This window comes from Erigeron canadensis, chromosome 2 (assembly GCF_010389155.1).
Source record: "Erigeron canadensis isolate Cc75 chromosome 2, C_canadensis_v1, whole genome shotgun sequence".
Lineage (NCBI taxonomy): Eukaryota > Viridiplantae > Streptophyta > Magnoliopsida > Asterales > Asteraceae > Erigeron > Erigeron canadensis.
In genome coordinates this window covers 43147462-43173546 of record NC_057762.1, presented here as the reverse complement: position 1 = coordinate 43173546, position 26085 = coordinate 43147462, and the positions used below count along the sequence as shown (strand labels likewise).

Genomic DNA, 26085 nt, shown 5'->3' with positions numbered 1-26085 from the left:
GTTTTGATGGCGTTTATTAATATTAATTTCAACAAACCATTTTACATGCTAAAAATAGTGGAGTACCTCAAGTTAAAACAGCTCAAACAGGTTAAAATACATCTAAGTTTAAGGCACAAAACTGTCTAAAAACTGTAAACATCTGTATTGCTCTAAAAAAAACTCCGATTTAAGGCACTTGTGGCACTGCTGTAGTTTCAAACGATTTCCTCCTAACAAGTAAGCACGTAATATTTGAAGAACGAGTGCTCATGTTTTCAGGACTGCATAACACAAAGTCGGGCCTGTGGAGTGCTAAGTGGAGGCGATCTTCGCCCATAACCATTGCAGTTGCATCAAGCAAAACATGCCATTGGTTTCTATGGGCTTCGGACACCCAATGCATTGAGTAGTGGGTCCCATTTACATTCGCAGGATAAGAGAACAAGCCTTTTGGGCTTTGCTTACTTTTCCTTCTAAAATATTGACTGAGTTGTGAACCTTTGATCCTCAGATCTAACCATGTCTCGGGTGCTGATATCACTTTTGCGTCCTTGTAACCTGCAAACGCTTTTATGTAGTCATGTTCTTCGTTTATGATTGTCATGTAGTAATTACCCCTGAAAAATGGGTAACTTTCACCCACCAACATCATGGCATCACGATAGCTTGAGGTGAATAAAACAAGATACTCTTCATCAGGCAACCCACACTGCTTCAAAACTTTGTTTCTTGCTTGAATTTCAGGTATTGAGATGAAGCTTCCAAGATATGATGACTTTTTAGTAAGGATATCCAGTAATCTTGATGGCTCGAGCTGAATTCTTACCAGATCATGGAAATTACTTGCAAACGTTTCACGAAATACCCCTCTTGGTGATTTCTTCTTGTCATCTGGTGAAAGTTCTGCAGGCTCTTCTTTGACACAAAGCTCATTAAGGTCAGTTTTATCTTTTCCTTGGACAAGTGCATTTGAATATTCTGGATACTTTGCAACAACGTATTCTTCCACATATTGCATTTCTGCAGGCGTGATCGGTCCTGACCATCTTAGGTCCACCCCATGTAGAGTTGATATGGCTTCTGCTATGATATGTGGAGGTATGATGACTCTATGTTCTCTCTGTTGATCATATTCATAATTAGATCATCTTCAATCTCATAAAGTCCCTTAAAAAAGGATACTAAAGAACAAACTCAAAGCAAAACTTACCTTAATGATCATGCTATTTGGTCTCCCAGTTTCTGTCGTCTTGAAAAGGGATTTCAACATATCTCGTTCAACTCCTCCCTGAATTGTGTCAAGTTTCTATCATAAGCTAAAGTTTATAGATGATATCATAAGCTCTAATACATGTGACAAAAAAGATCAATAAAGCAGTTTATACCTTTTGTGTAGTTTGAGTTATTCTAGTCTCTTCATTGTTTCTCCCCATCATAAACGATCAAGAAGATTGCCTTTGGTTGATGAACAAGTTTTTTGTATCTAAAAAACCGAAACAAAAGCCAGGAATGGATCCTTTTCGTGTAGAAACCGCTTCTGTTTGATAATATTATAGAGAGGTTTGGTGACATCTACAATGCAACTAGTAGTACTCTTATACTCTTACTAATAGCAATGAAGTTGCCAAGAAATAGGATTTAGAAACAAAGAGACCTGGTCAAGACTTAAGCCAAAATCCTACACATTTTCTTGTTTTAGATAGTGATTTAAATTATAAACAAATCTCCATTCATTTAAGGTTTTGTTTAGACTAGCTTTTCACAGCTTGGTTTGACTCAGTGAGTTGTAGGTGAGTTAAGGTTTAAGAGCGGGTCGACCAATTAGATGCTGACAGTGTGTGTGATTGCGACGGGTTTAGGCTATTAGACCAGAACTGAGTTGGAACTTTGATTGTGGATCCGGTTTGAGGTTAAGTTCACACCGCCTATCAATTATAAGAATCTAATGTAGTTTATGAACCCACTAATCATATTTTATTAAGAAATGTCATCCTTTGAACATATATAAAAATGACACAGAAAACGACTCTTTTCCCCCTTTTGAAGTACAAGTGAACGATTAATTAAATAGCTTTGGGTAATGGCCAGAAAAATACTGTAATACGTTTGCATGAAAGATCTGATCCCAATCTAGTTGAAAATAGCTTTCAAGTTTAAATAATATTACGAATTAAGATATGGCTAATTTATGGAGTAAAAGAAAAAAGTGTGAATTAATCACGAATGTCGAGAGGTCTAGAATACGTATTCTTAATCGAACTCGTGCTAGACAGAGGCGATACCAGGAAAAAAAATCCGAAAGGAGACAGTATTAAAAAAACCATGAAAAACAAATACAAAAGAGAGCAAAATGTTAAAAACCTATAAAAAAAAATTTAAAAATACACAACAAGATTTAATTTTTGAGAAGTGGCATTAACCCTATTTAATACCACCACTTGTGCTAGACTGCTAGAGATCCTGTCCAAAAGGAGAACCCTTTTGCCAAAATTTGAACTCAAAATTTTAGGTTTCAAATCCCTGAATAAGAAAAAAAAAACCCCACCATCTCGGATAATTTAAAACATTGTGCCCGGAGCGAGCCCTCCATAGTGAAGTTGGGTTATCATGATAGTAATTAATAAAAGGTATAATAAGTAAATAATAAATGTCTTTTTGTAAAAATGGACAATTATACATTATGACAAACACAGAAAATAATGTAATCAATAATTTATTTTTTTTAAAAAATAGGATAGGATGAATAGAATAAATGAATAATAGCTAATGCAAAACCAGTTTATCATCAGTTTCATAAAAAATGAACCAGTTTGAGTGACATCTAGTCATTTAGTTCAAATAAAATGCGTCCGTACATAATCATGATTGTTATGTCCAAATACTTACAAGCGTTATATGTTTATTTTGTTGTTGGTAATTTACCTTACTGTTAAATCAATTTGGACCATTTCAAAGGTTAAATTTGGTGACATAATGATGTTGTAATGCCAATGATACGTTTTTTGGAAAGTAATTCGATGGCTGAAGCGATGACGAAGAAGTTGGAACACTTGTTTGTTGAGGAACGAGTTCTTGATTTGTTTTGACGTAAATAAATTGTAGTTTTTGTAAGTACAATTGTCTTGTGATAATAAGGATGTCATTTTGGAACATGTTTTCTTTTGGCTGGAAATTCTATTATTATATATCTTGGCGTTAATTTGTGTAAGAATGAAAGGTAATAAGTACTACATGTATGCTAGCTACTTGTATCTACATTTATATACTCCGTATAAGGCAAGCGTTGTATGCTAATGATGGTTAGAAATGTTTTTTAAGCAACATGTTATGTATCTTTGGTGGCGACAAGTTCTATGTTAGATTAATTAGATGTGAGATGCCGTTAGAAAGATGCGTTTCGGTAGGAGACAAGAAGTTTATGGGAAGAGGCTGGAGATGACAAGTGATATCCTCACTTATGGAGAACAAAACTTTTTTTTTTTTTTTAAACAATCAGATTGTATTAATAATGAAAAACAAAGTCTTCAGCAAGATGCTGAAGAATTACATAAAAAAACTTGGACTAATAATCCAAGTGGACCACGAAAAACTAAAAGACTTGCAACGCTTGGACACCCAAAGAAAAGATAACAAAACAATCGATGAGAACACTTCGTAACTACTAGGTTGGCATGCCTCGAAGAAGACATCGTTTCTGGGCTTCCAAATTGACTACCACCACACGAAACAAATAGCTTTAACCACATCTTTAGCACACCTCGTTCTTTGGCTTGATGCAATCCATGGCTCAATCTCAATAGGTAGCGTATGAGGGATTGTGATCCGCAACCAGTGGCTTATATGATTTCTTACTTCTATAGCAAAAATGCAATCCGTAAATAGATGTGACACGGTATCAACACCGATTGGGCAAAAAGGGCATTCATGAGAACAAAACTTTGTGACACTCCTTTCTTTATTGCAAACAAGCTTTTCACTTACAAGAGTATATATAATATGTTTTAAAAATTATACATTTTTCAGTTAACATATAATAAGAGCGCATATTTTTACTTTTATATATTTCAATTGAAGTTTGAATTAATAAAAAAAAATGACATCTAATTAATTGGTTAACAACGATTTTTCTTAAATTATACGAGTATATGTTAATTTGACGCTGGACATTTACTTTGAGAAAGATAAACGTCTATCAAGATCAAAATGGACAATAATATAGAATGGAGAAGCAAAGCAATGATAATTTAGAGGAGTAGAATATGAAAGGAAATAGAATACATGTATAGATAGGTTTATTGTTTCATTTAGTTCTTTGATTGGTCATGAATTGTAATCTGGTTTTTTAATATAATAATAATAAAAGATAATCCAAAACCGTAAATAAAATAAATAAATAAATAAAAATGGACAATAATATATTATGACAAAACACAGAGTAATTTTGTGTTAAGAATTGACTTCTTTCTATAGATAAGTGGGTCAAATACCATTTTGGATAAATATTAGTAGATAATAAATATGTTTTAAGTTATGTATGCAAATTCAATCTTAGCCGTTGGATAAACGTTAAAGTCTTTAACTTAAAGAGAAAATATATGAATTACGAGTACGAAGTTTGCAAAATGTATAAATTTTGACAGTATAACATTTGGGAAAATAATAGCTACTTTAATAAGCAGCCCTTGCATTTCCCTTTATAAACCAGTTATCTATATTTTATAAACCAGTTATCTATATTTCTCGTGTGATTAAGTAACATAAAAAAAAGTTAAAAATTCTTCTTGTCATGTGAAAAGGAAAACAGACAATTATTTTCTCTTTGTTTCAACAGGAATGTTATTCTCACAACATTTATAAACTTATTGCTTTCGGTTAGGAGTGTCATGTCGAACATTCTAATTTCTAAATTTAAGAAAAGATATATCGGAGTTCGGAGTTCCACATGTTTGCACAGTCAATCTAGCTGATTACTTCCTACGAGACAATTTAGGTATGCAACCAGGCATATGTGGTAGTTGCGTGAAAAAAGTGTCATCGTGGATCCTTTATGCAATTATGCGTAATGTAACATGATCCAAGTCATCATTTGACTTACGTGGCTATGTAGCTAGTTGCTAGCTATCTGGTATCTAGTCTCATTAAATGTAACAAATTGGATATTTTGGAAACTTTTTTTTATTTTTTAGACAATATTTTTTTGGATTTTTTTTTTTTTGAAATCAAAGTAAAAACTCATCTTCCATATTGCTAAATGTAAAATTTAAATAATTAATGTATTACGAGTACAATATTACAATTGGGCCTATGTGTTGAGTATCATTTTTGAGCTAATGTTAAATCAGATATACAATCATTCGAGCCTTGAAGGAGAGGCTTAATGGACTCGGGCTGCAGAAAGCATCGTTTGGACCAACCCATATTTCACATTGATGCTATAAGATTAAAAAAGAAGGGAGATGAATGTCCTCTAAAACTCAACCTAATGATTTCAATAGTCTAATTATGTGATAAGTGTAATCTTTTGATTTTCTTTTCTTATTTTATATTTTGTTCTTACAAGTGTCATGCATGATCAATTTGTTAAAAAAAATTATTAGAATAATTGTTTGGAAAGATATTGTTTTCTAAAAAAAATAAATTATATAACATGCATATAACTATATAAGCTTGTAAGTTGTAACTTGTTAAGTCATTTCTTCTATCAAATAAAAGTAAATTGTTAATAAAGTCTCAACCAGAAATATTTAAAAACAATCATCAACAACAACATGGTGATATTATGAAAAACAATCATAAGACCCGAATCAGTTTGACATGGTTGACTTCTACCTAAGGTGATATTACAAAACGGAAGTCTGACTTTTATTTGAATCAGACAATTTACCGATTCAACAATTAAAGTATACTAATTAGTTGCAAGCTCCACCAAATGAGACATTGAGCGGAATAAAATTAGATTATTGTATATGATAGTAGTCAGTCGCATCACACGCGACGTATACTTTGGGTTGCCATTACTTTGCTGTTTTTTTTTTGTTTTTTTATTTTTATATATAACTAGATTTTGTACCCGGGCGTTGCCTCGGGAAAAATAACAACACGTAATTGAAAGTTAAAAAAAATAAAAGTATAAAAAGTAAATAAAACAAAACTTTTTTGTGAAAAGTAAAAGAAACGAAAGCGATATGGTAAAAAGTAAAATGAAGAAAACTTTAGTAAATTTATGCGATAAAAAGTGAAGAAATTGAAACTTTCGTGACAAAAGTTAGAAGGATGAAAGTTTAAAAACTAAATAAAACAAAATTTTCATGCCAAAGGTAAAAAAATTAAAGTTATGTAACAAAAAGTAAAAAAGTTAAAAGTTGTGTGGCAGAAATGAAAGAGCCAAAAAGTTACTGGCTGACAAAAGTTAAAAGAACAAAGTTACGTGGTGAAAAGTAAGATAATGAAACTTTCGTAGCAAAAGTTAGAAAAATATAAGTAAAAAAATAAATGAAAACAAAACTTTCGTGTGAAAAGTAAAAGAAACGAAAGTTTTGTGGCAAAAAGTATAAGTGCAAAACTTAAAAAGTAATAGAATAAAACTTTCGTGACAAAAGTTAGAAAGATAAAAGTTTAAAACTAAATAAAACAAAACTTTCGTCAAAAAAGTAAAAAAATTAAAGTTATGTAACAAAAAGTAAAAACTTAAAAATATCGTGGCAGAAATGGAAAGAGTCAAGAAGTTACTTCTTGACAAAAGTTAAAAAAATAAAGTTATGTGGTGAAAAGTAAGATGATGAAACTTTCGTGACAAACATTATAAAAATAGAAGTAAAAAAAAATATGAAAATGACCTAAAAGTTTCATTGTAATTACGAATATGCCATTGGGTATTAAAAAAAGGCAAAAAAATGGAGTTTTTTTTCCAAATTAGTATAATGGAGAAACTTATTTACTAAACTAGTATAATTTTAAAATTATTTACCATTTTAGTTAAAACTTAATTTAAACTAAACTCATTCATTAGCTATTCTCCATCTCTGTTTTCTGGATTGGATTTAAAACATTTTTTCTCTGTGATGATTGTCTTGTGGTAACAATTGTAATATTCCCCATGTATCTATGTTTAATTACGTACACATAGCAAATTTGATAGTGACATTTTTTTTAATCTTAATTTTTTTTTGTTGGTGTTTTTTCATCTTTATTGTGATGTTTTTATGGGCAACTAATACAATGAACCAATTGAACATGGTCTTTTACTTGACCCGAATTAAAATTTTCAATATAATATATATCTCGTGTTGCTGTTGCGAATAAATTCGATGTTAATAATGCTTTAAAAGATGAAATTAATATGGATGATGTTCTTGAAAAAGATGAAATTGAGGATGAAAGTGAAACACAAGATCATCGAGATGAAATATTAGATGGTAACATCGAAATATCTTCCACTTACACCAGTTTAGATGAAAATAATTATTTACAAGTTAATAACGATTGGTTAAAATCATATTCTAAGCGTAAAAATAATTTTGTTATTGAGTTGATTTTTTTATTTTCAATATTGACACTTGAAATCATTTCATTTGAACTATACTTCTGTTGGCACTTGGTATCATATTAATAAAGTTTTGATGATGATGATGTTCACATCTCAAGTGTAGGTACATGAGGATTGACCAATGTCATATTTTAGTTGTTGGAGTAGTCTGTTGGAACCACGTTAATGTGACCGTCACTGATCGTTTATCATTCGTGATATGATAATTGACGATAACTGAAATCCCTATGTCTAGTAACTATACGATGGGCGTATTTACTCTTAAAGACATATTATAGGGTTTCCCATTAGATGATTGGAAATACGGGGACTTATATTGCATATACTAAACACCAGAGGGCTAAAGTTGTAAATGATCTCTTTATAAATAGAGAGTCATTTCCAACCATTTAACTCTAATCTTCCACCTTTTTTGTGTGCATTTTCTCTCCTAAAACTCATATCCCATCTAAATACAATCATCTCATTTTGGGAACCTGACAATCAATGGCAAACGTTATTGCTCTTACAAGGTCCACTGGATCAGGTATTATTATTATCATATTTTCATTATATTTACAATACGAATCATAATTATTCCAACATAGTCTTGTATCATATGTTACAAACTCATAGTATGGTCTTCGTAAAGTGCCAACGGATTCATTTTTCAAGTTATATTTAATGTTTAATAAGGTTTTAACTAGAATGGTAAATATTTTTGAAACTATACTAGTTTGATAAATAAGTTTTCATATTATACTAGTTTGGAAAAAAACTCCAAAAAAATGGACAGATGTGAGACGGCACGCAAATTCATACTTCCAGTTTTATTACTAAGTATAATGTAAGTTTTCCAAGTACTATGCATTTTATTAGTTTTATGTATACATGTATATTAAATTTGTTTTTCTGCAGATCATCATATTCTTGAGTTTATCACTTGTTAAGTTTGTTGTAATTAGCAATCATGGAAAATATAGTGGTCAAATGTTTAATATCTTCATAAGAGCTATCCAGTTTAGAGCTAGCTCTTTAGGTAAGAAACTTGGAGTGTTCAAGAAAAATGTTTTAAAATGATTGAAAGTACTTACACTGTTTAACCATTTTGGTAGCACAATGATAAAGTATATAATTTTGTGACATAAACAGCTTTTAACGCCTTTTGTTATAGGGAAGTGATATATATCTATAACATAATTTAGACATCTACAACAATACATGTTTTATACAGTTGTACACTGCGTAATATAATATGTACATTTGTTGTAGACGGTTAAAACATATTGTATCACTCCCCTTTATAACCAATGCGCATTTTATATATCTTTATCTATACTATCTAATACTAATAAAAACAATCCATATTACAAAGAATTATCTAAAATACTTTTAATAATTAAATTTCATTATTAGTCTTTTATTTTTTTTTAAAATTTTATTAACCTTTTACATCAATTACTTTTAAATCAATTATCTACACCACTCGACGCCTCCACCACCACCACCAACAGTCGTCTTACACGACCACACCATTGCCGCCACAACCACCTCCGTAATGCGCGGGTATCATGCGAGTCTATCTATTAGGAGTATATATAGAGATGATGCGTCGACCTTATTGATAGATAGTTAGATACCTTCCGATTTTCGCTTAATAAAATAAGAGGGGCCCAAATATTTTCTTAGCCTCAAATTGGAAAGAAAGTCTACAGCGAGGGCGGCCTTTTAACCTAACTGACCACCCCCTTCCAACAACTCAGATAATCCAATTAAAACAACCCATATTGTAATAAACAACTCATATTGTCGAATAGAACGGGTGCATAACAACAAGAACAATACCGGAAGCGTGACATAGAGTTGAACAATGTAAACATCTCTATTTGATAAAAAGGAAAGAGTATATAACCACATATACGTATTTCATGTAGTACTTTTACAAGAAGTCAACAATTGAAGTCACGACTTTTGGTTAAGTAGACTTTAGTACTAAATCTTGTGGGTTTATTGTGCTGAGTTGGGTTTATCAACTCATACATACACATAGAAATTGAACACATATGTAAATTAAATGACGCATATGCTTTAGTTATTAAAACATTGAAATACAGAGAAAAGTCGATTACACCTACAAAATTCAAGCATAAGATCTGTTAAAAAGGTTGGTGTTACCATACTCTAATCACTAGCAGTTTGGTGACACTCTAACACTTGCAATGCTTCAAAACACAGCAACACTAATTCTTCATTTTTACTCAATTCAAAACACTCCTAAAAACATACAAAAAAGTTGTATATTTAGTTTCAATTCTACTGTCACTTGGGTCTACACAATCTGTCAACCAAAAACGCTTACTACTACTACTACTACTAAAAATGCCCCCTCAAGAGCCTTCATCCCATCAGCCCAATTCTTTATTCTTGTATATTCTTCCCCAAAAATCGTCTCTCAAACTTACGACAATTCGAACAAAGTCTTCATTAAAAATGAACCTTACCAAGAGAAAATTAATCCTCCTCCTTGTTTTTGTCCTTGTTGGTGCCTCCCTCCTTAGAGTACTTAAAATCACCATTAGTACTTCATATTTTCCGACTTCGGAAATGGATCAAAATACAGGCAATCATCCGAGTCCAGCATATGGTAACAAAATATTATCTGAAAAGGAACTGCAGTTTCTATCTGATATAGTTTTGCAAAAGTCTCCGTGTAATCTTCTTGTATTTGGGCTTGAAGATCAATACCTTAAGTTACCATTCATTAATAAAGGCGGTTCTACTGTTTTTCTAGAGGACAAGCCGGAAAAACTTATCAAAATGAATGGTAATGTGGACGGGACACGAGTTTTCAGGATCAGGTACAAAACTTCTGCAAAGGAAGCATATAAGTTGCTAAAGCATGCAAGAACACACCCGAGCTGTTCCTTAAGGTCCGGGATCAGAATGCTGACTTCCAAATGTAAGATTGCATTAAACGGCTTTCCTAAGGAAGTGCTTAAGACTAAGTGGGATATAATTGTTGTGGATGGGCCAGGTGGGGACGGGCCGGATTCACCAGGAAGAATGGGTGCTATATATATGGCTGGTGTCCTTGCACGAGCCGGAAACAATGGGACTAATGTGGTTGTACATGATGTTGATCGAACGATTGAGAAGTGGTTTTCTTGGGAGTTTTTGAGTGAAAAGAACCTGGTTTCTTCTAAGGGGAAGTTTTGGAATTTCAGGATAGCTCAAAAACAGAAACTGGGTTCTTTAACATCTTGAACTACCTATATATTAGCATTTAATCGATTTTCTTTTGTTTCCCATTTACTTTCAAGGTAATTGCATGCTAGCTAAATGATAATAGTTGGCAGATGTAAATTTGAACAAGGATTGTTCCGAGGGTAAACACGAAACTCTAAATGTACCCTTTAGATTCTGCTAATGAAATTTCAAATAATGCTGGTATGCAAAACATAATACAACAGCAATATAGGCATAAAGAATGACAACATAACAACTCCAAAATAGAAGTATGCAAAACTTAATCCACATACAATTACGATATATAATGAAACAATCATGTTAGCTAACAAGGTGTAATTGAGTCAATTAAGCAGCTATAACTTTTTATCCAAGAAGAGTACTTATGAAACCCATGACAAGTTAATGTGTAAGCAGTACTATAAAACTTGAAGAACTCCAATATTGCTACTCCTACTCCAGACAGGATGATTGATAATTTAATAAAACTTGAATGGTGAGTTAATATTACTTTTAGCCAAGTTTTCTCAACGGGCCGCGGATGGGACCTAAACCCTCCACCACTTAACAAAGCTAGCTAGGTAGGGCAAAGGCATGTAATTAACCTGTTGTTGGTTACTTTTGGCGAAGTTGTATCCCATCTATTCGAACCTCATTTTCATATTGACATCGTTTCGTGGTCCAATTAGTGGTCCTAAAACTTGTTCACTGTAAATCGATCGGGGACCTTCACTCCTCACTGGTATGCAATCATTTCCTAGTGCAATAACAGGTAAACCGGGGTATAAATGCAATTGAAACAGTTATAATTCATATATACTGATTGATAATAATTATAACGGTAGTCATTCATCTCCCTGCTGAGTGCTGAATAACTTTTGACCTCCAAAAATTTTGAACAAGTGGATTTAGATTTACCGATTCCTTTTTTTTCACAGCTTCCATCACATTTGGTAGTCTAACTTTTAAGATAAGCTATGCTCGTAACACAATGCATATCTTCCATCCAAACTTTCAACCGATTTTTGTGTTGATGTCCGTTTTTTTAATAAAACGAACGAACTTTCCACTAAATGACTCAAAAACCATATGATGAACGTTCGTTCGCTGATCACATAGTCAACAAAAGTAAGAAGCATATGTCAATTCAAATTCTTGATGTACTTTGCTGCAAGTTAACATAAGGCTCATTTTCAGCTATTTGTTTGGGCCAACATTTGGCCCAAAAACGAAGTTTATAAATACAAACGAATTACATTAAAGATACGTCACTGGCTCATTTTTGTCTACTAATAGTATAAAGAGTTGCAAAGTGGAATTCTTTTTAAGAGCATGATCTAATGATTGTACAAACTTTGAACATTATATCATGCTAACCTGAAGATAGGACTTATTAAAATCAAAAGACAAAATTGCCCCCACTCCCTCTACTCATGTTTGTCCACTTCAATGTAACATAGCTATTTCTCAATGGGTGTGATCCACAATTTCCATATTGTATAAGATTCCAAATACAACCCCACCACCACCACCATTTATTGATAAAAGACCATTCTTTCCATTACAATTATAAAAGTAGTTTTCCCCTTTGTTTTGGGGGTTTGTAGAAATTGAAATTGACTGTTCAGATGCTAATCATTTACTCGTTTGTTGTTTCTCATCTCTATCCAAGGCCAAATGAAATGATAAATGGTAATAATTCTTGTAAGATAATATAGCAAATGCTTATTACAGTTTATGAAATTGGTCATATATAGCTAAATAACTTATGAAAAATAGTGTCATTTCTAAATATAACTTATGAAAAGTAGTAAATAAATTATTATTTTTTTCCGTTCTTAAACGTTTATTAAATACCATGGTTTTTACCTGCACGATGTGCGGTTATTTAAAACAATCAATTTAATAAAGTTTTCATTGATATTCTTTATTTGGTAGATATATAAAAATAAAAATAAAACAATATCATATGTAATTATATCTAATCACATGAATAATATCATCAATAATAATACTTTTCATAATATATAATTATAATAGTATTAATAACACGAAGAGATGTCCACCAGCTACCACTTTCTGGGAATAACTTGAGTTCGAATCTTGTCAGAGGCAGAATTAAATTTAAGTGGTTGACTTACCTTGACACTATCTTTGTTGAAGGTTACGTGGGTACCAATTAAATGCATGAGATCAAAAGGTTCTCATCAATTCACCATTTTTTTTAGTATTAATAACGTCAAGCGGCCACATAAATCAAAAGATGGTGCATTGAAAAAATAACAAAGATATACGAAGTATAAAAACTGCGAAAAAAATAGAATGTGAAACTTGAACTCTATTAAATAACAAATATAGTTCGCGTCCATTTCACTCTCCAGCTGATAGCCTAATCAAAAGTTAATTGAACAACAAAAGTCAATAAATGTAAGACCCATGTCAACAACGATTAACAAGAAATTAACAAATCCTTAATGGTTTATGTATGTAACTAAAAAGAAAGAGACAATAATACATACCCTTAGAAATTATAGATAAATGAACTTTACATCTTTTACTCCCATCAATGATCGCATCTTAATCAACTATTGCTAAAGTATCAAACTAAAGATCTGAATATAAGGAACTCATAAACTTTGAAAAATCATTGTATTAAATATATAAAAAAAATTATAAATATAAATTAAACTACAAACCAATAAAACTAAAACATGTAAGAGAAACATATCATATATTCATATTGAATTGGAGATGGATCATATATATTGAGAGAAAACCAATTTAATAAAAACATTCTTACGGTGATATGATATCATCAATAGGATTTAAAGTATAACGATATATTTTAAGTAATATAGAAAATTCTTATAATGTGATATTTCAAGTAATATAGAAGAATTATAAAATCTAACCTAAAAAAAGAGTCTTAAAGTAATATAAAAGATTTGTTTACAGTAATATACGTAACTTCTTATTCTTATTATAATGTAATGTATTAAATATCTAATATACTTTTAAAATCAAATATATATGGTTAATTTGGAAGGAAATAATTTTATTTTATTTTGAATCTATAATAATAAATAAAAATTAATAAATGTTGAAAAAAAATTGTAGAGATGCCACATAGGATAAAATCTTATGTGGTAAATTTATAAAATAGGTTAGATTTTTTAGAGGCTCTAGAATCGTTCGTTTTCTTACTGTTTTAATAATTATATAGATTGCTCATTCAGTTCAGATGTATTTTAATACTTGAAAAAATGGTTTGTTCTTGTTGTTACATTCCAAAGGGAAAGATTGCAAAAAAAAGAAAATAAAATAAAAATAAGAAGGGAAGCTGGGAAGGATTAAAGATTGAACTGAGAATCCTCACATGGAAGAAACACCTCCACCATTATCTGTCCCTTGCCAATTTGCATTGCATTGCATTCTCAATTAAGTAGCTATTGTCCAAATTGATTGTTCCAAATGAAAAAGGTGGAACACCATATTGTGCATAACACCAAAGATTTCACCCATTGTGTTTGAGGAAGAAAGAAACTCTTTACTTTCATATTTGCCTTTTCATCATTTGTTACTTTGACTCATTCAATTCACTACATCACAAGAGGCTAAAAAGTCTGGTTAAAACAACACATGCATTTTTTTTATGTCAATATCTATATATCTATAGATAGGTATTATTGAAATGAGGAGTTGCCAAGTGGTAAAGGAAACATTTGGTGACCTTAATTAGGTCTCAAGTTCAATCTCCGCTTAACACAAAAAACAATTTCTTTATAGTACCCGTTACCAATGAAGAATAGACCCACATGTAAAGTTCTAAAAAGACGCGGGTTTGATCATTCAGGGTGCCCAGGTCATGTGAGGATTAATATATGGAGGTACTATACCAATATAATATGGCTCATACGGAGGAATCAATGAGTATCCAATTGTGGTACCGGAGCAAGGGTTTCCCATTACCATTTTTTATGTATAAAAATACATAATAATGTTGAAACATTAGCTGAAATACTATATATTTTCATTCATACGTGCGATAGTCCTCTAGTTTAATCCATTATTTTTCTCGATTCTCTACTTGCATGTTTTGAGGCTTTATTAATTTGCTACTAGAAAGCTTGAAATTTTCATTATCTCTCATGCTAACTATTGATGAATATTGTGTCCTTTCTCCAACATTGATTGTCGTTTCTTTCCCTTGTATGGGGTCGGTCATTGTTTGGTTTTGAGTGGTTTATAAGTCCGAGTTTTTGACACGAATTCAAGATGTGTATTTAACGTGTTTGGGTCGATCGAAGAAGCTGGATCAATATATAATATAATTATAATGTAATATAAATAATTGTTGTTAGTGTTTGTGTACCCATACATCACCATCTAAGTAGAGATGGGAAAGCAACATTTCATTAGATAACAGGGAGAAAGAAAGATGACACCAGGCCGGCCATGTGAAAAGACAAAATGTTAAGGATTAATTGATAGCCAAGAGGTACGTAGGGGTTGATGATTTTCCAAAGAAAGCATGTCCTACATATACATACTTCTATTCCATCAACGTATCCATATCAAACATAAGAGACAAATAGTGTTACAAATATGTGGACTTGTTTTGCTATTTACATAAAGCTAGCTATTAATTTTCATATATATGCTTTATTAATTAAAATGACACTTTTTGACAGGAAAGAAAAGATATGACCCGTCGCTAACTTATTACATATATGATTCTAACGACTTTGGTTGGCGATAATTAGTTTGTTGTGTATATGTTTGCCGACGTGCGTGTTTCATTTATACATAATAATGATCAATTATTAGATTAAGTTTGATTAAAAAAATATGGTTTTTATCACCATTTAGCTTATTCATATTTACCAAGAATTGAATGAAACATTTTTTCAAGAACGGTTTAGTACCGATACGGATGTCTACATCAATACATCATACTTATTCCATTGCTAGCTACACCTTATTTTGATGATGAAGTACAATTCCTTTCCCGGCCTGTCTCTCCGGCCTTTTCTATAAATAAATAAATAAATAAAAAAGGCCACCAAAATAATGATCAATAATAGAAATAAATTTGATTCAAATATGTTTTTAGTCACCATTTTTACTCATATTTACCAAGAATGAAACATTTTTTCAGAAACCGTTTCTTAATTATTAAAGTAACGATAAGACAGTCTACATTATATGTATTCCATTGTTACACCTTATTTTGATGATGAAGAAGTACAGTTGCTATCCCGGCCCATCTCTCCTTTTCTATAAATTAAAAAAGCCCACAAAATTGAGCATTTATTATGTATATGTATATGGAAAAAGAAAATATAAGGTTTTCTAACATTTAAGTTTAGGTGTAGAACCCTCACATATCAATATTTTATTATTTCTTGTTTAATGAATAAATGTTTTGGCCCCCATGATATTTATGGTTTAAAAAATTAGTATGTGAGTGTTCCACACCTAAGTTTAGATACCCGACAGCCTTACATTACCATTCCCAATTTATGATATATCTCCCTTTCTTAGCTGGATATCAATGTTGTTCGGAAATATCAATGTTATTTCAGATAAATCTTTTTCAAGATGATAACAACCGCTGCTGTACATGAGAACAGTGGACATCTATCTCTGGTCCATCACACCATTTTGCTACCTTAACCACATGTATATGTTTGTACTTCTTCTAGATAGTAGATAAGAGTGTTTTATAAAAGTAAAAATGATAATCGTTCATACCAATAATGTTGATCGAGCAAAAAACTTTAGGTTAATTACTATCACAATCACCATTTCCTACACCTTAAAACGAAGAAACCAAACCAGAAGTTTAGTATCTGGCCGGCATCAAGACCTTGAATTCGAGATCTTTTAGGTATCCGCCAATATTAACTTCAAATATGACACATATGATGGGACAGAGGGAGTAATTGTCATCATTTAACTACTCGATCGTATTAAGTTTTTAATGTGTACGTTTCGTTTAGGATTTATAGAATGACATCTGATCAAAGTAAAAAATACTACGAGTAGTACGTACTTCATATTAATTTGCCTTGAGAAAAGTCAAAGGATGAAGTTTAAAACTTTACCACGCACTTACCTCCCCTTAATTTGATATCTTGCATATATAGAAAGCTGCATGTCGATTTGCTCTGACTCTGATGATGATGCTTTTTAAGGTGTCCATATATCATTCTGGGGATGTACCTGAAGCATGAAAATTTGTACTTTTTTTACATGGAGGAGTGTGACAAATAATGATAGATTTTAGTGTTTGGAATCAAATTATCAAGGGAGACAAGGATAGTGCGTGTTTGGTTTGAATATGCCTAAAAGCTGTGGACTCCATTTCCCTTTTCTACTCCATTCTTTTCTTTTTTTTTTCTAAGTTTTTTTTGTCATGGGTTTCTCGTTTTTTCTCCTTGTATTTTGCTATTATCTGATGAGTATTTTAGATTTTTAAAAAAAATGAGTATGGGTCTTTCTTTTTTTCTTTTTTTATATATATATATAAGACATACAATTGGCAAAGTAGTTAATATAACATTAAATTGTATTTTTATCTTAATGTTTGAAGCACCTACTATACTAGGACAACTACGTACATGAAATACGGATAATGACTAATTATCATCAAAATTTGGATACTGATAACTAAAATATAGATGGTAATCGGTCGGGAGAATATGACTAAAAAAACATTATTAGGAAGCTAGATTGTTGTAATCATTACATGGTGGTTATAAATATATACTCCTGACCCAAAACCCGTAGAAGACGGTATTGGGAGTTACTTACTCCTAGCTTATATATAACCCATAGTTTACATTGTAGCCTTGTGACAATAATAGTTGCACCATACAGCCAATATGTCCATTTTCTCTTTCACTCTCTCATTACCGATCGAGAAACATATTACGAGTACTTATCATTTATCGAGATTTATTAGTTAAACATAAACTCAAAGGTCAAGAAGTTCGTAAATATTATACTCGTAGATGTTCTATACGTAAATCAAGAACCTACACATTTAGCACGCATCTTTGAGTGGACATATATATGCTTTCATAATTTGGTAAGTGACAGTGTGACACTCTCTCTCAACACTATTTTCATGCAATTTCGGAAGACAGGCCAGGGATTAATTATATTAATTTGGAAACAGGTTATTATAACAAATGCAATAGGTTCTTTCATTCCCCATCGTAGTACATATCTTTCGGCGTATTTTCACAAAAGAACGCTTTCTGGCTATCATAAACTATCATAAATTAAATTAAGGGATTCTTCTACCATTCAGTACTTGCAAAGGTCGTTTCGCATAAAACCACACTATTTTTTTTTTAAACTTGCAAGGATGCACCTGCCATCACATCATTTAATTTTCTCCTATTTTCAACAAGTCTCAATCATTATTATTATTATTATTATTATTATTATTATTATTATTATTATTATTTATGTTACGTACTCTTCGGTTCTTTATTCGCCTGTTGTCACCAACGCATTGTGCAGCATACACCTTAACATAATATATATATATATATATATATTAGAAAAGTGAGTATGGGTTGTTATACACCCAAGTTTGGTGAAAAACCCCTTACATACCAATATTTTAATATTTTGAATAAATGCTTGGCCCCCATGATTTTTATGGTTTAAAAAAAGGTATGTGAGGGGTTTTTCACCCAACTTAAGTGCCTAACAGCCTCGTATTTCCTTCCCTATATATATATATATATATATATGGTAACATTCTAGTGAGAACAGTTTTAAAATAAGAACGGTGAGAACACTTAAAAAACATCATTTTGATGCATTAAAAGTCCATAAAACTAACATAATGTTTAACTAATTATCATTATTTAAGTGTTTAATTAACAACACATTGATCTGTCAAAATCGAGAAAATTACGTTTTTTGTTTTGTGCATCCATCTTGGATGCATATTCATCAAAATGATGCATCCAACAAAAAACGTGTTTTTTTCACTTTTGACGGATCAATGTGTTATTAAACACTTAAATAATGATAATTAGTTAAGCACTATGTTAGTTTTATGGATTTTTAATGCATCAAAATGATGTTTTTTAAGTGTTCTCACCGTTCTTATTTTAAAACTGTTCTTATTTGATTGCTCCCCTATATATATATATATATTATGCATCATTTTGAAGAATATGCATCCAAGATGGATGCACAAAACAAAAAACATGATTTTCTTGATTTTGACAGGCCAATGTGTTGTTATACACTTAAATAATGATAATTAGTTAAGCATTATGTTAGTTTTATGGACTTTTAATGCATCACAATGATCTTTTTTAAGTGTTCTCACCGTTCTTATTTTAAGACTGTTCTTATTTGATTGTCCTATATATATATATATATATATATATAACCTCTACGTACATGATTTAAGTTTTTCATGTTAACCCCGGAACCAGTCAATAGAGAATTATTAATAATGAAGTTTACGTTATCTAAAAGATGTACTCTCTTACCGCTGAAGTTTACTTTCTAAATATTCTATCCCCACATTGTATGAGTGGCTCAACAATAATATGAAACTAAGCCCTCGAAAATTCAAGACCTTAATATGTTGTATAATTTATTTGATGTTTGGACTTAACTAACTACCATTATATAATTTGCATTACGGTAACATCCTTATTGGTTTTTCATCAAAATATGTATCTTTTTATTACTAGTAGTTCAATAACATAAGTCGATTTACTATTTTTTGTTTACTTTAATTTATATACTAATGAACCAGACCCCAAAAACTTACTTCATTTAAGACCTCCAAAACCCTTTATCCGACACTTTCACATTATATGGAAAGCAACAGTCAATTCCATCATATATAGAATTAACCAGTACTTGATTTACATACAGATTTAGGTACATGCACGTGGTCGTAGTATAACTTATTTTGTGATGAAACATCGAATTTATTTATTGCAAGAAAAATAAATTAAACTTGAACAATTATAAATTAAACATATATCAAAAATGTAAACTTAAAAAACGAATTTATTAATTTAGGTCACTTTACAATTATTTGATGAATGATACATCCAAAACTTTAATTCATCGCATTCCCCACACATATCGCCATATTCCTTTGAGAGAAAAAAAAATTAAAAAAATAATAATTGGAATTAACTAGAGCATCAAAGTCCTTCATACATCGCTATATGTACTCGGCACATAATTAGTCATTGTACTACCTTTTCACATACTATTCACGATTGATGGATTTTTTTCCAGGGTTATAATCTTACCTTTTATATACTATTTGTTTATTTATGACATGTGTAGTACAATAACAAATACCCAAGTGTTTTTCCATCAAATATTTGTACACCAACAAAATAATAACTTTATATAAATAGCAAAACAAAAAATTAATTTCCTAATTATGAAACATGCAGTATCTTGATGATCAATTCATGTGCGGATTAATAATATATAATTAGGAAGAATAAATTAAAGAAAATAATCCAAATTAATTGCCTAATTAATCTTGCTTGTGAATAAATATTCCTTCAATTCCGTTATCAAATCATAGATCATCCCCTAGCTCTTTTTAATCATGATTCCTATTCAAAACTCACGAGCATAGCAACATGGTATTGGATTGGATTAGGTAATTGAAAAAGTTTAAAGTTGATCATATATATTATGACCGTTTAAATAATAAGAATCAGATAATTTACGCGATATTCAATTTAAACTGATCATGAAATATCGAATCGTCGCAAAGAAATTAACGATCGATCAATGTCGAAATGTTTGCCTACAAGCTTGACAAGTAATCTCCAGACAATTAGTAGAATTATCAATCCTTCGAGTAGCTCTTTCTTTCATCTTCTCCACTCTTTCAACCTCTTCTCGTGCTCGTTCCCACATATGCCTTGCCCTCGAAAATTCGGATTGTGCGAGCTCCATTTCGCGCTTTGTCATCTCCCTTACCCGCTCCGCATACGCTTTCTCCATTGTTGCTATCCGAATTTGATCCGCTGCTTGCCATTTCAACCCTTCAACTCCTCGTCCCGCCCCCTGCTGCTGCTTATTATTTTGATCACTTTTCGACATATAATGATCTTGTGGGGGTTGAATTGGCCGAAGACTAATAGATAGTTGCAAGTCTAGACAAGGACCATTATTTGTAGAATTACTGCTACTCTCTAAATTGGGGAAATGGATATTATCTGATCGGTATCGTATCGTATCTAACGGCCACGATGGTCCGGCACGCGCATACGGACCTCTCGTGTACTGTGGCGTAGGGAGGAGCTGTAGCTCTCTTTGATTGTCTTCCATTTTTTGAGATAAAAAAAAAAAGGAAAGAAAGCGTTTTTGTGTGTTAATTTGTGTGTGTGAAATTGAAGGTGGCAATGGGATGTTGTTCTCTTATATAACACATTTTCTTCAATTTGGAATTTACGAAAGTAGCCCTGGCTGCCATGCAAAATGACAAACTGCGGCTTACGAAATGACGGAAAGACCCTTAATAGATAGGTTGTTTCCATTTTAAGGAGTGACGTAAGATGGGTATAACGGTCAAACACAACAAAAGCACATTTTTTCCGTTGTACTGAAATGGGGTTGCAAGAAACGGATCGCGTTATTTGGCAATAAGTGGTTTCTTTTAACTTTTTAGATAATAATAATAAGATAATTACTTTGTTAACAAGAAAGGAATTGTCTGCTCATTTCATTCAAGTCGTAATTTAAACTTAATATCTATATTTAGCAATTATTATGTGTATTTCCTTAAGTTAAACCACTACCGATATATCTTTTTGAGTTAAATGCAAGAATGGTCCCCGTGGTTTGTCCCCTTTTGCAACGGCAGTTCCTCTTTTGATTTTTTAGCAACCAAGGTCCCTGAAGATATGTTTCAGTTGCAATGTTGGTCCTTCACTAATGGAACCGTTAGTTAGTGTCGTTAAGTTTCTCATGCGAGTAGCACATGAGAGGTATTAATGTCCTTACTCCTACATAAACAGAGGGTTGTTCAAAAGTATCCGTATCTAAACCATGATCCCAAAATTCGATCTTATTTTCTATGAAAAGTTGGATACAATAAATTTTGGATTCAAATTCCGATAGTAATTTTTAAAAAGTTTCAGATATTTTGGATATCTAAAAATATCTAGATTTTTTTTTGTTAGATTTCAATATCATTTTTTTTATTTCAAAAATATCAAAAGATATCGAAAAATCCTAGTTTCAATATTTGAAAGTATTCAAAATGTTAGTCTCAATATCTAATAATACGACAATATCTATGATATATTTTTTTTCTAAAATTCAGATACTTGAGATATTTTTTTTCTACGATGCTTTTTTTTTCTAAAATTCGGCTATCCAAATTACGGATATTCAAAATTTCGGATAGTGGATTTGAATATCTGAACACATATCCAAAGGTTTTGGATATCCGAAATATCTAAAACTTTCAAGATAAGATAGGCATAATATCCTTTTTGGATATCCGAAATTTGATTTAGAAGGTTTTGGATATCCGAAATATCTAAAACTTTCAAGATAATATAGGCATAATATCCCTTTTGGTTATCCAAAATTTGATTTAGAAGTTTAGGATATCCAAAAGTCGAATATCCGACTTTTAGATACTCGAATATCCGAAGTTTTCAAAAATCTAAATCCAAATCCGAACCGGGATTTGAATCTCCGACATTTCAAATAACGGATTAGATTTTTTAATAACGTGTTTGGATACAAATAATTTTGAATACCCCTACGTTTGTGTAGGTGGAAGGACATTAATACCCCTCATGTGCTACTTACATGGGAAACTTAACGACACTAATTAACGATTCTGTTAGTGAGGGACCGCCTTTGCAACTGAAACATATCTTCAGGGAACACAGTTGCTAAAAAATAAAGAGAGGGACTACCGTTGCAAAAAGTGATAACCACGGGGACCATTCTTGTATTTAACTCTATCATTTTTAATATTGTCCTTTTGTTGAGAACTTTATGCATGTTTCATGTTATGCATGATTAATCGAAAAATATGAAAAATGAGAGGCTCTTATATACGTTTTTATCATTTTTCATCAATGTATATATGTACAGGTCATATATATGTTTTGTTTGTTATATAACGTTTTTTTCCAATCATTTTTAAACGACAACATGATAAACGTTCTAGTCTAATCAAATGATCAGCATGACTAGATAAGTAAGTAGATTTATATCTATTTAAAAGATTTTGCCTCAATGATGGAATAAAAGTGAAAAGTGCAGTTATATACTGATTAAGAGTTTTTAGATAAAAAAAAAAAACAGTCCTTATATCTCATATTAAGTAAGTAGTATGATTTTTTTTAATTTTTTTTTTCACCTTTGATCATAAATATTTTTGTTTGTGTTATTTGATATAACATATATAAATTGATTGAGTTTTAAATGCAGTTTTCATTGATATAACTTTCATCAACTAATATATAACATAAACAAAAATATTTACGATCAAAGTAAAAAAAAAAACTTGATAAGTCAAAATAAGACAATAAATTGGGATGGATGGGTAATATGCAAAAATTTAATTACATATGAAAGGCCATTAACATATATTAGACAGCCACGCCATGCACCGCTGATCAGGAACGGAACCAGAAATATTTTTGTAAAGTGACAAATTTAATATCCATCAAAGTCATACTAAAAACGTAAATAAAAAAATTAGGCCTTAGCTGGAGAATAGAAAAATGGGCCCCTTAAAATTGTTACGTTAGATTTAGTAAAGTTTTCAAAAATGAGTGTTAAAAAATCCGAGTTTAGCTTATGTGAGCGCCGACTATGTAAATGTCTGTCTTTAAAATAAACAACAAAACATAATTTCAACGAAATCATTTAATTTAGGATTTTCATTCTTTTTTAAATATCCTTTATTTTCTTATTCATTAGTTTCCTAGTCAAGACCCGGAGGGTTAACTGTTGCTGTAATCATAACCATCGGAATCGGGCTTGCATCGATCACTGCGAGGACAGTGAGACCACCTCAGCGCAGATATCCTTTCAGAGTGACATAAACTACCATTCAATTTCACTCTCTTTAATACACTCCCTTTTGATGTTAACGAAGGAAGAAGAACGTATCTTGGCCGATATTCCGCCACCAGCCTTCCACTTTTTACTGAGCAAGATGCATTGCGATTTCCTCTTCTGTGGACGCACCTATGACCGGGGACGGGAAGATATGCTTAACACATGCAAGTCGAACGTTGTTTTCGGGGAGCTGAAGGAAATGTTTGGAACAGGGAACCTACAATAATACAACGCCGCATTCACGGCAAAAATCATAAGAGAAGAAAAGTTCATAGAAGGTTGAGAAGTAGTACGCCCGGTTCACCAGGTTACAGGTTCGAATCCTGTCCCCGCCTAATCACTTGAGATCTTTTTTTGGGTGAGCAAATCGAGAAGTCCTTCGAAAGATAGAAATCCTGGGTGATGGGAACCGTTTCAGGAATCGAGTTTTCCAAAACAGAAATAAAATTGATATTTTAAAAAATAATTAGTTTATACATATTTTTACTACCTTACTATATATTGTGATTATAGTTATTACTTGTTTGAAATAAACATATATTATAATAACTTGAAAACAAATTAATTTTTTCACATACAACTATATTATTGACATATTACATATATATATATATATACTTGAACAAGGAGAAAACACTTTTTCAACCTCTTTTTTCTTTAATAAAATTAAAACAACTCAAACTTTTACTATACTAATATAGAAATTCATCTCAAAACTAATGCTGAAAAGATTAATGATTTCTGAAGATCAGATTTATGACAATGAAGGTTTCAATTGTATGTATTTATCAAATATAACTACAAATTTAATGATGTTCGAGATCTAAATTTAGGTGTGGAACCCCTTACATACAAAATTTTTAATATTTTTTGATTAATGAATAAATGTCTGAGCCCATAAACTTTATGGATTAAAAAAAACAATATGTGAATGTTTCACACCTAAGCTTAGGTACGTAACAGCCTTATATTCTCATCCCCATTAGGGTGGGGGGGGGGGGTGTTTCACCACCCGTCACTGCCCTTCCCCGGTTTTTCACTTCCTCCCCGCCCACTCCCTAAATATATGGAGTGCTTCACCGCCCCTCCCCACCCTTTTTTATTTAATTCAATTTCTATTTAATTTAACAAACTATATAAATTAAAACTTTAACTTAAATCAAAAATACAACCACAAAATACAACTAAAACACATAAATTTTTATTCAACACACAAATAGGAGGAGGTGGCATTGAATCATGATTGTTTAGGGGGTGGGTTTTTGCGACGTTTGGGAAGTTGACTAAACACTGAATCTTTTCGTTTTTGATTACCCTTTCCTCGATTCATTTTTGTTAATATTGTTTGTTTGAATGTTAGATTTGAATCAAAGAAAAAGAATGAAAAAAAATGGCAGAAAACGAGATGCAGAAAGAAAAGAAAAGAAGAAGAAGAAAGAAAAAAAAGAGAAAAGAGAGGGGGTAACGTTCGGATAGTAATGGGCCCCGCATGACTTTTTTTTTTGGCTTGTAATGGTCAAAAGGGATCGAGACGGAACCGGGGACAGTGATCTCCATGCCGGTCACCACCCAATTAACCCGTACCGATACCACGGGGCAGTGTTCCCCGTGTGGTGCTTAAGCCACTTCGTCTAGCCTTATATATAGTCTATCACTCACAAGTCAAAACCGATTTGGGCCTTTGGGGCCAGGCGGCCAGCATCTTTTGGAAACAATTACACTGTTTATTTGTTTAACAATCTCGTCAACATATGTTATTCCGCACTTTCTCGAAAGAGTTCAATTTTCGTACCATGTTATCGTTGTAACTTAAATATATGCTTAATTGAAGAATATTAATACTTTAATAGTGTATTTTTCCGCCCATCGACTATATACAAATTCAAATTCGGGGTTATTTATATTATTTAATAGTTAACAGAAGTAAACCATAAGTTTTTTGAACAATTAATACGTATTGGATACATAATAATGGTTATCATTATAATTTTAAAAAGTTAATTAGTTCTTTAGCTCAAAAAGTCTGAGAATACATTTTCTTCATTTTATTTAAATGGAGCATGCAGACCACTTTGGTATCTTTGACAATGGAATCCTCGTATGTCATCCATTCTTGATAGTGCAATGTATGATAGTGCAATATACAAAGTCAACTCATTCTTGATCAATTAAATGGATAGCGACTAACTGAGTCATGGTCAGTGGTGGAGTCAGGATTTATA

The 26085-nt window shown here is 31.6% G+C and overlaps 3 protein-coding genes and 1 long non-coding RNA gene across 4 annotated transcripts; 2 read left to right on the top strand and 2 right to left on the bottom strand.

The window, feature by feature from the left end:
* Positions 1-53: 53 nt before the first annotated feature.
* Positions 54-1520, bottom strand: LOC122589889. The gene is made up of 3 exons (XM_043762219.1): positions 1368-1520; positions 1193-1270; positions 54-1102 (listed from the first exon to the last, which is right to left on the bottom strand). Exons 1-3 carry the CDS (start codon positions 1416-1418, stop codon positions 170-172), a joined length of 1062 nt encoding a protein of 353 aa, XP_043618154.1. The 5' UTR covers positions 1419-1520; the 3' UTR covers positions 54-169.
* Positions 665-1352, top strand: LOC122589890. Its single transcript, XR_006322372.1, has 3 exons — positions 665-726; positions 812-919; positions 1009-1352. It is a non-coding gene; the product is annotated as an uncharacterized LOC122589890 (long non-coding RNA).
* An 8309-nt stretch (positions 1521-9829) lies between the features above and the next one.
* Positions 9830-10916, top strand: LOC122589960 (probable methyltransferase At1g27930). The gene has a single exon (XM_043762289.1). The coding sequence runs from the start codon at positions 9887-9889 to the stop codon at positions 10769-10771; it is 885 nt and encodes a 294-aa protein (XP_043618224.1). The 5' UTR covers positions 9830-9886; the 3' UTR covers positions 10772-10916.
* A 9483-nt stretch (positions 10917-20399) lies between these two features.
* Positions 20400-21150, bottom strand: LOC122589722 (protein indeterminate-domain 16). Its single transcript, XM_043762048.1, has one exon. It carries the CDS (start codon positions 21101-21103, stop codon positions 20558-20560), a length of 546 nt encoding a protein of 181 aa, XP_043617983.1. The 5' UTR covers positions 21104-21150; the 3' UTR covers positions 20400-20557.
* Positions 21151-26085: the final 4935 nt, after the last annotated feature.